This window comes from Heterodontus francisci, chromosome 13 (assembly GCF_036365525.1).
Source record: "Heterodontus francisci isolate sHetFra1 chromosome 13, sHetFra1.hap1, whole genome shotgun sequence".
NCBI classification, from domain to species: Eukaryota; Metazoa; Chordata; class Chondrichthyes; order Heterodontiformes; family Heterodontidae; genus Heterodontus; species Heterodontus francisci.
In genome coordinates, this window is record NC_090383.1 from 83,518,617 (window position 1) to 83,533,465 (window position 14,849).

The window sequence follows — 14,849 nt, forward strand, 5'->3', positions numbered from 1 at the left end:
TTTGCATTAACTAAACATAACGTAAGCAACAGGAGCAGGAGTTATATGGCCACTCAAGCCTGCTCCGACATTCAATAAGGTCATAGCTGATCCGTTTGTGTCTTGAATACCACATACCCATCTACCTCCGATAACCTTTGATTCCCTTGTCCAACAAGAATCTATCTACCTCCGCCTTAAAAATATTCAATGACCCCACCTCCACCACCTTCTGAGGCAGTGTTCCAAAGTTGCACAACCCTCTAGGAGAAAATATTTCTCCACATCTCTGTTCTAAAAGGGTGACCCCTAATTTTAAAACAGTGCCCCCTAATTCTGGACTCACCCACAAGAAGAAACATCCTTTCCACATCCACCTTGTCAAGGCCATTCAGGATTTTATATACTTTATTTTAGTCTTCACAGTAGACGAATCAAATTACATACCAGGAAGAGAGGGTAACCAAGGGGCTAATAAGAGCGAGGAACCTAAGGTAATTAATAGCAGCAGAGAAAAAGTATTGCAGAAACTTGAAGGACTAAAAGCCGACAAATCCCCAAGATCTGATGGCCTACATTCTAGGGTTCAAAAAGTAGCTGCGGAGACAATGCGTGTGGCGGTAATGATTTCCAAAATTCCCTAGATTTTTTGTATTTGTAAGATTTGGGCGTCGCTGGCTAAGCCAGCATTTATTGCCCATGAGATAGTGATGGTGAGCTGCTTTCTTGAACCACTGCAGTCCTTGGGGTATAGGTACACCCACAGTGCTGTTAGGAAGGGAGTTGCAGGATTTTGACCCAGTGACAGTGCAGGAATGGTGATACAGTTCCAAGTCAGGATGATTTGCGACTTGGAGGGGAACTTGCAAGTGATGGTGTTCCCAGGCATCTGCTGCCCTTGTCCTACTAGGTGGTAGAGGTCACGGGTCTGGAAGGTGCTGTCAAAGGAGCCTTGGTGAGTTGCTGTAGTGCATCTTGTAGATGGTACACACTGCTGCGAATGTGCGTCAGTGGTGGAGGGAGTGAATGTTGAAGGTGGTGGATGGGATGCCAAGTAAGCAGGCTGCTTTATCCTGGATGATGTCAAGCTTCTTGAGTGTTTTTGGAGCTGCACCCATCCAGGCCATTTTACCCTTGATTGCCTACACTTCACAATATATTTTTGTCTCTCCTATCCTGAAAATGGATACAAGGTACTTGTTTATCACTGCCATATCCTTATTCCCCATTATAATTTCTCCTGTTTCTGCCTGTAAGGGACCCAATGTTTGATGTTGTTAATCTTTTCCTTCTTACATACTTGTAGAGGCTCTTACAATCTGTTTTTATGTTACTTGCAAGTTTACTATCATAATCTATTTTCTCCCTCAATCACTTCCTTGGCCATCCTTTGCTGATTTTTAAAACCCTCCCAATCCTCAGGCTTACTACTCCTTTTGGCAGCACACTAAGCCTCTGTTAAGCTAATGCAACCCTCAATTTCCTCAGTTAGCCACAGTTGCACCACTTTTCGAGTGGAATTTTTATTTTTCAAAGAAATGTATTTTTGTTGAGAATTATTTCTTGGAATGTTTACCCTTATTTATCTAGTGATTACACCATCATTACCATAAAAAGTCCTCAATACAATACCAGTGAATGTTTCGCCAAAGACACAATGGAAAGCTGAGGATTGGTTTCGCCTACAAGCTCGACATCTACACTTAACTGGCACACTGGGAGAACCTGATAAATTAAAATGACAATTCACTCAATTCCAATAACTAAGTGCCTTTTTGTCTCAGCGAAATGGGAATTTTACACAAAATATCTATTCCCACATTCTGAGTAGCAAAAGGGAGATACATAAACAGTATTATTTTTAAAGGTTTTAGAAATGACAAAAAAATACCTTGGGAGCTTTATCTGCTTTGAGCTTTCGAACTACCTCTCCTTGTTGATGCACCCTGTCATATAGAACTTTGCTTGAGGTCTTGGGTACAGAGACAGGGCGAGCAGTAGATACTGGTGGCTTTCCAGGCTTGTATTCAGTACCACTCTTCTGCTTATATTCTGCCTTCAGGCTTAGTAGTTCTTTTACCGCTGCATCCACCTCTTCTTTAGATGCCTTCTTTGTCTTCAATTCACGTACAACCTCACCTTGTTGAGCTACTTTGTTGTATAATGTATTAAGGTCCATAGTGTCACATGTTGAGGCAGGGGAAACAGCAAGAGGTGAGATAGTTGTAGCTGCAGAGTCAGCTTTAACCTAAAAATAAATTTTTTTTTTTACAAAGTAAGTCAAACTACAAAGGTTAGTTACTTCAGTTTTTTTTGTTAAACTATACTATGCATTGTAAATAATCCTGTGCTAAAAGGCAGCAGGAAACTTAGAATTTGCGTGTGTGCTGGTCTGTTTTTAATTGATTCTCCCCCCCCCACCTCTCCCACACCCCTCCATGATTAACAATGTGTTAATTACGAAAAAGGTCAAAACACTTGGTTTGTAATTCAGTCATCTACATTAGCAGCAGAAAACACAATGTACCTTTTTAGTCTATGGTGCCCCACCCATGTAGAAGACAGTCTAACAAAAGAGAATGGAATACAACCCCTTAATGGATCCAGAACTGAGATCAAATAGACAGTTTTCATGCTATGGCACTTCCATATAATGATACTACCAACCATGTTTAAAAATATTTCTGCTTTAAGAAGTCATAAAAACAAGACATAACAGACTTACATAGAAAGAAAGGATGAAAATCTCAATTTATACAATCAGTTTCAGCCCCCTCTCCCCCTACCCCACAGACAGTGGGGGAAAAAACTTGACAAAGGTTGTTAAATGACCAGGATATCTGTATTTTTTCCAAGAAAAGCTTCAAAAGAACAGAGCTATTTTTGTCCTTTTCTCAAACAGAAACTGGAAACGCACACAGAAAAATTAGTAATTTTCCTGCAAAGAAATGGTAACTGGGCTTTGAAATAAATGTAACTGTTTACAGATGCTCAATTACATTTGAAAAGCCATTCTTACCACTTTAACTGCATCAAGTTTACTCTTCTTGGAACCAGAGGTTGGCATTTCCTTGGTATGACCATCAGGGATGTAGATCAGAACGCAAGGAGATTCTTTGCAACTATATGGACTAAATCAAGATCAAATAATCATGGGGCTAGCATCAAATAAGTTCTAAAAATAAAAGCTGAGCTTATTGTTAAAGAAAAACTATGAAATAAAGCTTCAAGTATGGAGCTCACGGCATTTAATATTTATGTTTGAGCTGTTCCAGAGTTCGGAAATCAATGGAGCGCTTCATACACAGTCTAAACTTTGCCAATATCAAGACAGCAGATGACTACTTCAATAAACAGCTTGCCACATTCTAGAGACCTTTATCACTTCAGCATGAAAATTATGGTGGACAGAGCTTAGAGAGTATATGCAACCAGTACCACATTTAATCCTCAACAGTTGATACAGTTTGATTTTATCATTTTGGGGAAAAATTTGGTGCAAGTTTCTTATTTTAAGAGCATTACACCTGATTTAACATTAGATACATTGTTAATGAAACATATGGTCACTGGCAGTTTTCCTTCAATCAGATATTCTCCTACTTCAAAGGTAGATTAGCAGAATTGCTCACCTAACTGGTTCATATGACTGGTCACAGATAAAGAAACCTCTTCTTTGTAGTTGAATGATGTCTCCTTTTTTCAGATCTTTTAGACAGGGGTCACCCAGCATTAGATCTTCTTGCTGAAAATGAATTATTTTTCCCCCAATTAAAACATTCAAACTATTCCCAATGTTAAACCGTAACAAAAACCTCCAAGATTTAAAGCTATTCAAAAAACCCAACAATAACCAAGTCATTTGTGAACAAAAAGTTGTATCACTTATTCTTGGGGCAATTTTCACAACTGATCATATTTGTGCATGAAAACACACATATTATTAAAGATCAAAGTTATGCTGTCTACCATTCTGGGTTCTTGGTACAGTAATACCATTACTGTGGACAAAAGCTATTTCTGCAAGCATTTCACAACATGGGAGCAGATATATGAAATTGCAAACATCATTTGAAGGTTTGTTTTATACAGCTATAAATGAAGGGCAATGCAAAATTAAAGAAACTGAATAAACAGCAATAATATTAACACACTGTCTACTACAGGGAGAACTTGAAATAGAAATTTCCACCTTGAACTGCATTAATGGTTAACATGTTTCAGCTTCTGCATAGTTCAACACAAACTGTTCAGCCACAATGAAAAAGCAAGGTGTAAAGGAGAAGGGGAATAATTCAGGCCTGGGTTTTCAGTTATGTACTAATGGAACCAGTTAACAATTTTAAATCTGGTTAAAAATCTTGTCGAAGAGATACTATAATCTTAAGAGTATGTAAAGTCAGCAATTCATTTTACTTCCGAAATTTTGAACAGAGTGAAATGCTTACGAACTTTTATTTTAAAGGAAGCTACTAGTAAGTGCTTTCAATATTGTTACAATTACTCTGTAATTCCTAGCATCTGACTAAGCTTCAATGAATAATTTTTTTTACTGAAATTTTATCTAGCAACTCTAAGTTAACTATAACTAGGTGTTCACTACAAGTAAGAATACCTTGGTGTTTCGGTTAACATATTCCTTGAAATCTTCATCCTTGCTGATGACAGGTTTGCTGATTAGGTGTTCATAGTAGACACATACAGTGGGGACCAATGGAGCCTGAGGAGTCTCAGATAACCAAGTAATCTTTGTTGTCTTCTTATAATCTTTGTTATCTAGATTTAATTCTGTCTCAAGTGATGTAATCTTTCCTCTGGAATCTCTACAAACAAAAATTAGTTTTATTAAATCTAACACATCCTTTTGTGTCTTATAAAGAGCAGAAACTCAGGTTCTACTGGATAAGGCAGGAAACTTCATACTTATAGTTTTCTTACCTGTTAATTTTAGTGATGTTAATGTTACCCCAATTGATGAAAGTAACCATTTCTCCCTCTGTGAAAGTTTCTGCATCTGCTCCCTCAATTAGTACTTTGGATCCAAACCACACAGGCTTCAGTCCTACATCCAGATTCTGGCAAAACAAAAAAGGGGATGAGCAGGAAAGGAAAGAAGAAACAGTAAAACTTGGACCGGGGGAAATCAACAAAGGGTGTTGCTGCATTATACTTGCATTTATATCTTAGTTTGTAATTTCTATACATAAAACCCGATTCAAACTTGCATACTTATACTCTGTACATGCAGTATGGAATTTTCCGTTCAAATCTGCCAATTCAAACTGATTTAAAATATACTTCCTGGTCATAGGTTTCAGTACAGGTAAAATGAAGTACCAATGCAAACAGATGCATATTTCAAGACTGATTGTAAGCCTTAGATTTTCTCAACAATGCCCTAGAGTACAAGAGATAGCAATATTTATGTATGGCACCCTTATTCCACATCTTTTTGGCAGGATTTTAAAATTACCCAATAGAGATCCTGACATTTTACCTCTGAAACCTAATTTCAAATCTAGACAGGCTATTGGGACAATAGTCTCTCTGACCTCAAAAACAAAACAAAGTGCGGGAAATACTCAGCAGGTCAGGCAGCATCTATGGAGAGAGAAACAAAGTTAATGTTTCAGGTCTGTGACCTTTCATCAGAACTGGCAAAGGTTAGAAAAGAATTAGGTTTTAAGCAAGTGAAGGGGAGGGGAGTGGGGGAGAGAACAAAGGGGAAGGTGTTTAATAGGGCAGAGGGTGATTAAATATCAAAACTGATCAGGGACAAAAGCAAAGCGTGTGTTAATGCTTGTGGTGAAATACAAAGCATTATTCCAGAGACAGTGTTAATAGTGGAATAATGAGCAGCTCTGACGACATGAAAAGCAGGCACATGGTTGAAAAATAAAATATTAAAAAAAGGCCAGTCATGCTCTGAAGTTATTGAACTCAACATTCAGTCCACAAGTCTGTAGAGCGCCTAATCAAAAGATCAGGTGCTGCTCCTCGAGCTTGCATCACTGGAACACTGGAGCAGGCCAAAGACAGAAATGTTGGCATAAGAGCAGGGTGGAGTATTCTAATGGCAAGGAAACGGAAGCTCGGTGTCATGCTTTTGGACTCAGCTGAAGTATTCAGCAAAGTGGTCACCCAATCTGCGTTTGGTCTCCCCGATGTAGAGGAGACAGCATTGTGAGCAGTGAATACAGTACGCTAAATTGAAAGTAGTACAAGGAAATCACTGCTTCACCTGAAAGGACTGTTTGGGGCCTTGGATAGCGAGGAGAGAGGAGGTAAAAGGGCAGGTATTACACCTCCTGCGATTGCATGGGAAGGTGCCGTGGGAAGGGGACAAGATGTCGAGGGTAATGGAGGAGTGGACCTGGGTTTCACGGAGGGAACGATCCCTTCGGAATGCTGACAGGGGAGGGGAAGATGCGTTTGGTGTTGGCAATTTTTTTAAAGCCATGTGTGCATAGCCAACAATTTCACAGTGAGCCTACTGAAAGAATAAAATATAAATACACCACAGATCTGTCTAGAGATGATGGAATATTTATACGATAATTGCTGAAACATGAGCAACCGTGACTTACATTATAAAATCAGTAATCCTTACAAAATGTTATAACAAATTTTCATGGTTCTCAATAACACTGAAAATATTAAATAGTTATATTTATGACACATTACGGACATTTAAAACATGAGATAAGGTCCCACATGGGAGATTGGTTAAGGTCAGAGCCCATGGAATCCTGGGCAATTTGGCAAATTAGATCCAAAAATGGCTTCATGGCAGGAGGTAGAGGGTGATGGCCGAGGGTTGTTTTTGCAAGTGGAAGCCTGTGACCAGTGGTGTTCTGCAGGGATTGTGCTGTGACCCTTGTTGTTTGTAGTGTACATTAATGATTTAGACGTGAACATAAGAGGTATGGTCAGTAAGTTTGCAGACGACACGAAAATTGGTGGTGTCGTAAATAGGGAGGAGGAAAGCCTTAGATTACAGGACGATATAGATGGGCTGGTAAGACGGGCGGAGCAGTGGCAAATGGAATTTTACCCTGAGAAGTGTGAGGTGATGCATTTTGAGAGGACTAACAAGGCAAGGGAATATACAATGGATGGTAGGACCCTAGGAAGTGGAGGGTCAGAGGGACCTTGGTGTACTTTTCCATAGATCACTGAAAGCAGCAGCACAGGTAGATAAGGTGGTTAGGAAGGCATATGGGATACTTGCCTTTATTAGCCGAGGCACAGAATATAAGAGCAGGGAGGTTATGATGGAGCTGTATAAAATGCTAGTCAGGCCACAGCTGGAGTACTGTGGACAGTTCTGGTCACTACACTATAGGAAAGATGTGATTGCACTGGAGAGGGTGCAGAGGAGATTGGAGGGGCTGGAGCATTTCAGCTATGAAGAGAGATGGGATAGGCTAGGGTTGTTTTCCTCACAGCAGAGAAGGCTGAGGGGGGGGGGGTATCCAATTGAGGTATACAAAATTATAAGAGGCATTGATAGGATAGATAGGAAGAAACTTTTTCCCTTAGCAGAGGGGTCAATAACCAGGGGGCATAGATTTAAGGTAAGGGGCAGGAGGTTTAGAGGGGATTTGAGGAAAAAAAATTTCACCCAGCAGGTGGTTGCAATCTGGAACACTGCCTGACGGGGTGGTAGAGGCAGGAACCCTCACAACAATTAAGAAGTATTTAGATGAGCACTTGAAACACCATAGCATACAAGGCTAGGGCCAAGTGCTGGAAAATGGGATTAAAATAGGTACTTGATGGCCAGCACAGACATGATGGGCTGAAGGCCTGTTTCTGTGCTGTATAACTCTGAGATAGGAGCAACCTGGTTCATAAGGTATATAGTTAATCTCAAGTAGATATATTTATCATAATTGGCAATGACACCATCAGCTATGTAGAATACTGGCCTGATAAGATCCTACGGTGAAGCTTTTTGTTCTTTAACCATGGTCCATACTAAAAGCTTAAGCAATTTGACAAACACATGCCGACTAAGAATGGGAGCTTAAATACATTTTGGAGGTGCCAAGTGGCATCTATTTCTAAATTCATCGCTAATAATTTCAGGCCACACCTTTTTAAGCACAACTAGCCATCTTCCAATCCTTGAGATTGAGGAGGTTTCATTTCATTAATCCAACTGACTGAGAAATTTGAAAGAATAAAATAGTTTGCATTTCAAAGCTGCTTTACAACAATGTATCAAAATTCAATAAAAGGTGCGAATCAATCAAATTAAGAACTGTGGGGTAAGAAATTATACACAAACCAGACTTTAATCCTGCACTTAATTTTTCCTCAGTTTATTTCTCAACAAATTAAGCTAAAGTAAGTGCACTGTACACAACACTCTTCCCAACCTCCATTTTTAAATGTTATTACCTTGGGGTGCTTGGCCACATCTTTCATCTCTTCCTTGGCCCCAGGCACATTCACAGGCACCACTTCATTCTGCAATAACGCTGTATACCGAGGTGCCACCGGATCAATAACCTGAAGTAAATAGATATGGTAATTTTATCTGTATAATATAGAGCGATGTTCCATTTTCATCTGCATGCAATATCCAAAATAGGGGCATATTGAATTGTTTAGCTTGCTGCATTCAACTAACAATTACAGCATAATTAAATAGAAAATATTTGAAAACTGGGAGATAGTTTCTCAAAAGAAACCTGCTTATACACTTAAAATGGTATTATTTTCCAGAAAGCTACATGCAGAGGCCAAATGGATTATAACAATCTAATTCAATAATAATTTTAAGGCCAATTAAAATTTGATTTGCAGTTAACTGCAACAACGCAAACAATCCTTGTGTGAGGCAAAAAAAGTTTAAAAATTATAAAAGCCATTCCTTTTGAATTAATGACAGGAGGAAAAAAAAATGCTACAAAGGCAGAAAGAGTGGTACTGAAGTACAAGCAAATAGGAAAGTTAGCGAGAAATTAGCTCAAGAAGTCAAATTCAAATGGTTTAGGAGGTAAGACCCTGGTCAAGTCAACCAAAGTCCTAGAATGGTATTTCTGCACTCAATTAATTAAGTCATACAGTTTCACTTGCTATTTGTGCTGTCATTTTTTAAAAATTAGTTCAAGGATTGTAACCTCTGCTGTGCTCCTTTTCTGGTGAGAAAATTACATGTTGCATGTCTAAGTTGTTTAGTACTGTATATTGGACAGCACAGGGTGCCTTTAAGTACAAAATTTATATTAGATTACATTTGCTACAGTATTTTTTGTAGTACAGCATATTAAAACATATGAACACAAAGTGCAATGACAGACTGGTCTCTAAATAACCTTTTTTAAAAAAATATAACGGCAACTCATTTTCCAGCATGTGACCTGAAGTTATTAAAATGTGCAAGCTCGCATATGTACAGAAGCACAGGAAGTTCATCCCTCTCAGCAATCAATACACTTGCACTCAAATTTTCTATGAAGAAAAACAAATTAAAAACTGCTTCTACTAGTGAAACAAGAGTGAAAAAAAATTCTTAAAAATTGCTTTAAAAAGTTGCTCCAAATAAAGAGCACAATAATTACTGCTATGTTAACTACTTATCTAAGCTCAAAACAATAATGTTGCTGTCAAAATGTGCAGAAAACCATACCAGCTAAACCACACAATCACAAAAGTAGTTCAAAAAGTGTCTGGCTTTGCACACATCTTGAACTTAAAGCATTGTTGCCATGCTATTCAAGCTGTCAGGTAAACCTAAGACTCTAGTCAAGGCAGAAAATTGTTAAGTAATACCTTGTTACAGTTAGCTTGCAGCTTGAAGGAAGCAGAAAATGTAATGCATAATGTGTTTAATTCAATAAATTTGCACAATGTTTTGGGTTACATAATATTTTTAACTTTTTTTTCTTTCCATACTGTCATTTCAACCCCAAAGTAAACATTTTCACCCAAAATTGGATTTTTCATACCATTTAAAGCATCCGAAAAAATACATTTGTCACCATGTAACCAGTCACAAGAACATTCCATTTTCCTCAGACTGCTGTAATGTTTATACACTCAAATGTTAAAATAGTGCAATAAAAAGCGAATGTTACTCAACAGTTAAGATTAAGGTGCAGTGATGCCCTGATTAGCTGATATGTACCTTTTTGTTAAAAGCCCATATTTTGTCCCACTCCATGTTCACAACAGATCGGGAGCCGCCCTGCATCACAAAATTATACAACCTTTTAAACAGAGAAGAAGAAACAGCAATACCCCTTTATATCAAATATGTTTTACAAAACAAATTGTTAATTATATTACTGTGCATGATTTCTAAGAAAATTAGGGGGTTTCAGAGGGCAATCTGGGGTGGGGGAGAAGAGGCAGATCATTGATACCAATACAAATGACAAGATACTGTGGATCTATGTTGTAGAGCATCTAGTTCTGTTCAACTCACTTGAGCAGCAATAAATTGTTTCAATCCTTCAACAGTCATCCCTCTCCGCAGGACTCCACGCACCGTTGGAAAGCGAGGATCGTCCCTAAACACATTGTTTAATGAAACAAAAATGATAGTGTAAAAGGAAGTACGCCACTCTAGAATAGAATGAGACTTTTTTGTTTAAATTGTATATCTTTATATTAGCTAATTCAAAAAACAATAGTCAGAAGTTTACAGTTTTAGTGCAAAAGTACCATCCATCCACTAGTCCCTCGTTGACAAACCACGTAAGCTTCCTCTTTGATAGTACAGTGTTATTTAGGTTAAGGCGGCTATACTCCCAAATATAAGGTTTTCGAATTTCCAGAGCGTCAATGATCCAGTAATATTGTTCATCCCGGTCATGATACTCAGTTGTCCTTAGTGCATGTGTGACACCTTCAATGCTGTCCACTATTGGGCATGCAAAGTCATACGTTGGGTAAACTCTGTAAATAGAGGAAAAAAATGGAAATCCATAGATTTACGTTACTACTCCTCTCAATTTATTAATGAAATCACACCATCATTCAGGAATCGTCATGATAGTAAAACAAAAGTGTTGCAGATTTCATCCTTCCAGAATATAAACCCTATTATTTCCTTGCCAAATCTAGCTGCTTTTTTTGTGTGTCTCCACAACACATAGCAGTTTTTCATCAATTTTTGCTCAAAGAAATACTTCCTGATTCTGTCCTCCTACCCTGATTTATATGCAAGTACTGCATCAGGTTCATTAAGTATTTATTTACAGCGAAGATATCTTAGGAGCATGATGGACTCTGACTTATTAAGTTGCACCTCATAGGACTCCCCATTGTCACCAATAACCAGCTTCTTGACTCTCCATTGTTCTGTCTCGAGGGTCTGGATGTCCCCCTCAAATCATGCCACCCAGAACTTTATACAGTACGCTAGGTTTTGCCTTGTCAGGCAATTTGCAATTGTCCACACTGAACTTAATTCACCACTTACCTTCCCAGCAATAAATCCTGTCAAATAATCTTTGTAGTATCTTAGTAGCCTCCTCTGGGGATGTATGTGATTGTACAGGAAATCAATTTCTATCTTTCAGAATATGAAACCAAAACTGCAGTCCCTTGATCAAGGCCAGTATGAAGACTAAATAAATTCTAAGATATTAAACTTATCCTCAGTTTAAAAAAACATTCTGAATAACTAATTTCTCTCAAAACCCAATATAATTAAATTAGTTAGGCCACAGCTGGAGTAGGGGCGGTGCAGTGGTTAGCATCACAGCCTCACAACTCCAGCGACCCGGGTTCGATTCTGGATACTGCCTGTGCGGAGTTTGCAAGTTCTCCCTGTGACCGCGTGAGTTTTCGTCGGGAGCTCCAGTTTCCTCCCACAGCCGAAGGCTTGCAGGTTGACAGGTAAATTGGTCATTATAAATTGCCCCTAGTATAGGTAGGTGGTAGGGGAATTGAGGGAAGGTGGGGATGTGGTAGGAATATGGGATTAATGTAGGATTAGTATAAATGGGTGGTTGATGGTCAGCACAGAGTCGGTGGGCTGAAGGGCCTGTTTCAGTGCTGTATCACTAACTAACTACTGTGTACAGTTCTGTTTGCCACATGATAGGGAGGATGTGATTGCACTGGAGAGGGTGCAGAGGAGATTCACCAGGATGTTGCTTGGGCTGGAGCATTTCAGCTATGAAGAGAGACTGGATAGGCTAGGGTTGTTTTCCTTAGAGCAGAGAAGGCTGAGGGGGACCTGATTAAGGTATAGAAAATTATGAGGGACATAGATAGGGTAGATAAGAAGAAACTTTTTTCCTTAGCGGAGGTGTCAATAACCAGGGGGTATAGATTTAAGCTAAGGGGCAGGAGGTTCACCCAGAGGGCGGCTGGAATCTGGAATACACTGCCTGAAGGGGTGGTAGAGGCAGGAACCCTCATGACATTTAAGAAGTATTTAGATGAGCACTTGAAACGCCATAGCATACAAGGCTACTGGCCAAGTGCTGGAAAATGGGATTAGAATAGATAGGTTTGATGGCGGACATGGACACGGTGGGCTGAAGGGCCTGTTTCTGTGCTGTATAACTCTATGACTCTAATTCAGAAGAGCATGGAGAAAAAAATTGACAATAGCAATCTAAATTGTGCAGATTAACTAGGTCCAGAGAAAAAGAGCCAGACAAGTTATTAGCTCCCTGTTAGCACACAGGGAGGAGAAACACTTCTAATTTATATACAAATTAGCCTCGTGTAGACTACATCTGAGTTTTCATGCAACTCTAAATACAATTATGAAACAAATATTGTTTAATTTCACCACAGACCAGCACACCATTGGGGAGATGCCTCAGTTTGCAGATTAATGTGAGGTTTCTTGAGATCATTAAGACCTCTGCTGCCCGTGTCTTAGCTCACACAAATCGCGCTCACCCATCTCCCCTGTGCTCACTGACCTACATTGAATCCCAGTTAATCAATACCTCAATTTCAAAATTCTCAACCTTCTTTGCAAATCCCTCCCTGGCCTTGCCTCTCCCTATCTCTGTGATGTCCTCCAGCATTAAAGCACCACTACCCCACCATCCCTCTAATCAAGTACAGAAAGCAAAATAAAGTGGGCGAAAGGATGACTGAATTAAAATGTAAAGGAACAGAATTGGCAAAGAAAAATAAGAATTTTTTTTAAAATTCCGACAATTAAAATTTGAAGGAATGAGACACCATACTTGTAAAAGTTCACTGTCAGTACAAAGGAGGTTGCCTGGCAAGACGACTTATTACACTGTTAAAAAAGGTACTTAGAATGCAATGGACAAACCTTAACTTTCCATGCCAAGTTAAGTCTGTATCTACCATGAAAATAGAGGAACTTCACGCCATTCAATGCATCTGAATGGGGAGCCTGACAGAGAGATGGTGCCTGCGTGCAGCTTAAAGAGTTTCGATGCATCTCAGGCAGCAACTTCCAGATTTTAGCATCTAACTGTGCTTGCCTCAAGTTTCCAATGACCCTAAACATTTTCCTAATGTCTACTTGTACAGATGGTTAATCAGCTTTCCAATTACCTGCTGATGGCTACCTATTGGACCCTGAAGACGTTAAATCAGGAACAACTGACCACTTGAATAAAGTACATTGTTATCAACTTCACACTTCAATACAAAAATCTTAATATGCAGTTAGCAGGAATGTTAAGATTGTAGACGGATGAATGAGGAGCTGGAATGGTGGGGATGACAGGCTTGGGGAGGAGTACAGGACAGAATGCTTTCCTCTGTAGAATTACATCAGTGCTGGGCTGGATGCACCTGCATATGCCTTCTGACACCCCCAGCAGTATTGAGGTCTCATTATGGAGGTCTAGTATGTATGATTTTTACAATATCAAAGAAATTAATATCCTAGAGTGATATTTGAAGCACCCAAGTATGACTGATACTTCACCTGTATTTGAGCCCCGTGCGAGGATGCGGCATGTTCTTGCATCGGTAGATTGTCGGGTCCCTAAGGCAACCATTGTTGGAGGCCATGTCAATCTTTGCTCGTAGACAGCAGGTTTGTCCATAATCTGTTCCAGTCTTCATCTCTTCCCACATTTGCATGTTCTGCTGCACAGCTGCAGGAAATAAATTACATGCAGTGTCAAATAGTAGGAATTTAAATCTACGAAATTTACCCCCCAACTAAATAAATACAATAGGAATTCTTCCTCCATTTAGCTATTTCTTGGAGCATCTGAAATCTACAGGCTTTCTCGTGTAACTACAATCTGAGAATATTTGTGCACTACAAGGTACTATAGCGAGTTGATTCCTGCAAGGTTTCGGGTATTCCATTACCGAGTCTGCTAGAGGACTGACTTAGTGTTCTGAATTTCCATTACTTAAGCATGTCACTTTGCAATGACTTCCACACTGGAACATACTTCCCCCCAAGGAGAACATTTGCTTAATGAAAACCTACCTATGGCTTTTTGATGCCATTTTTAAAAAAATGACGACAATTCAGAATAAAAGTAATTAAACAAAAATAACTATCTTTGTGTGGTATTGAGCCAAGCAGATTTCAAAAGTCCCAGCTCAATCTATGCCCTTTGCTTAATTATCGTGTAATTAGTTTCAAAGCCTGTGGAAGAGTCTGTCACTCTAGTATTGGCGTTTATCGCCACTCCAGGCACTGCTCCACAAACCACTGACCACCTCCAGGCGCTTACCCATTGTCTCCCGAGACAAGGAGGCTAAAGAAAAGAAGAAGAGTTTCAAAGCCACCAGGCACGACAAGGAAGGTGAAAAATCCTATTCCAGAATGCTGTCACTTTTTTCAGAAACTGTACAAGGAAGTCAAGCAAGGGCAGAATCAGGCGAAATATGCCGTCCACTACAGTCAAGAAGCTTATTAACACATAGCATCTAATCTCACAAGG

The 14,849-nt window shown here is 39.3% G+C and overlaps 1 protein-coding gene across 2 annotated transcripts in view; it reads right to left on the reverse strand.

Moving 5' to 3' along the window:
* eprs1 (glutamyl-prolyl-tRNA synthetase 1) overlaps nt 1-14,849 on the reverse strand; it is an 85,709-nt gene that overhangs the window by 26,696 nt on the left and 44,164 nt on the right. For both annotated transcript variants that reach the window (XM_068045066.1, XM_068045068.1), the window contains 10 exons: nt 13,871-14,042; nt 10,657-10,890; nt 10,418-10,502; nt 10,118-10,177; nt 8,386-8,496; nt 4,918-5,054; nt 4,595-4,802; nt 3,612-3,724; nt 2,999-3,110; nt 1,871-2,227 (listed from right to left, as the gene is read on the reverse strand). In XM_068045066.1, coding sequence (XP_067901167.1) covers nt 1,871-2,227; nt 2,999-3,110; nt 3,612-3,724; nt 4,595-4,802; nt 4,918-5,054; nt 8,386-8,496; nt 10,118-10,177; nt 10,418-10,502; nt 10,657-10,890; nt 13,871-14,042 — 1,589 coding nt within the window. The remainder of the gene's footprint in view (nt 1-1,870; nt 2,228-2,998; nt 3,111-3,611; nt 3,725-4,594; nt 4,803-4,917; nt 5,055-8,385; nt 8,497-10,117; nt 10,178-10,417; nt 10,503-10,656; nt 10,891-13,870; nt 14,043-14,849) is intronic.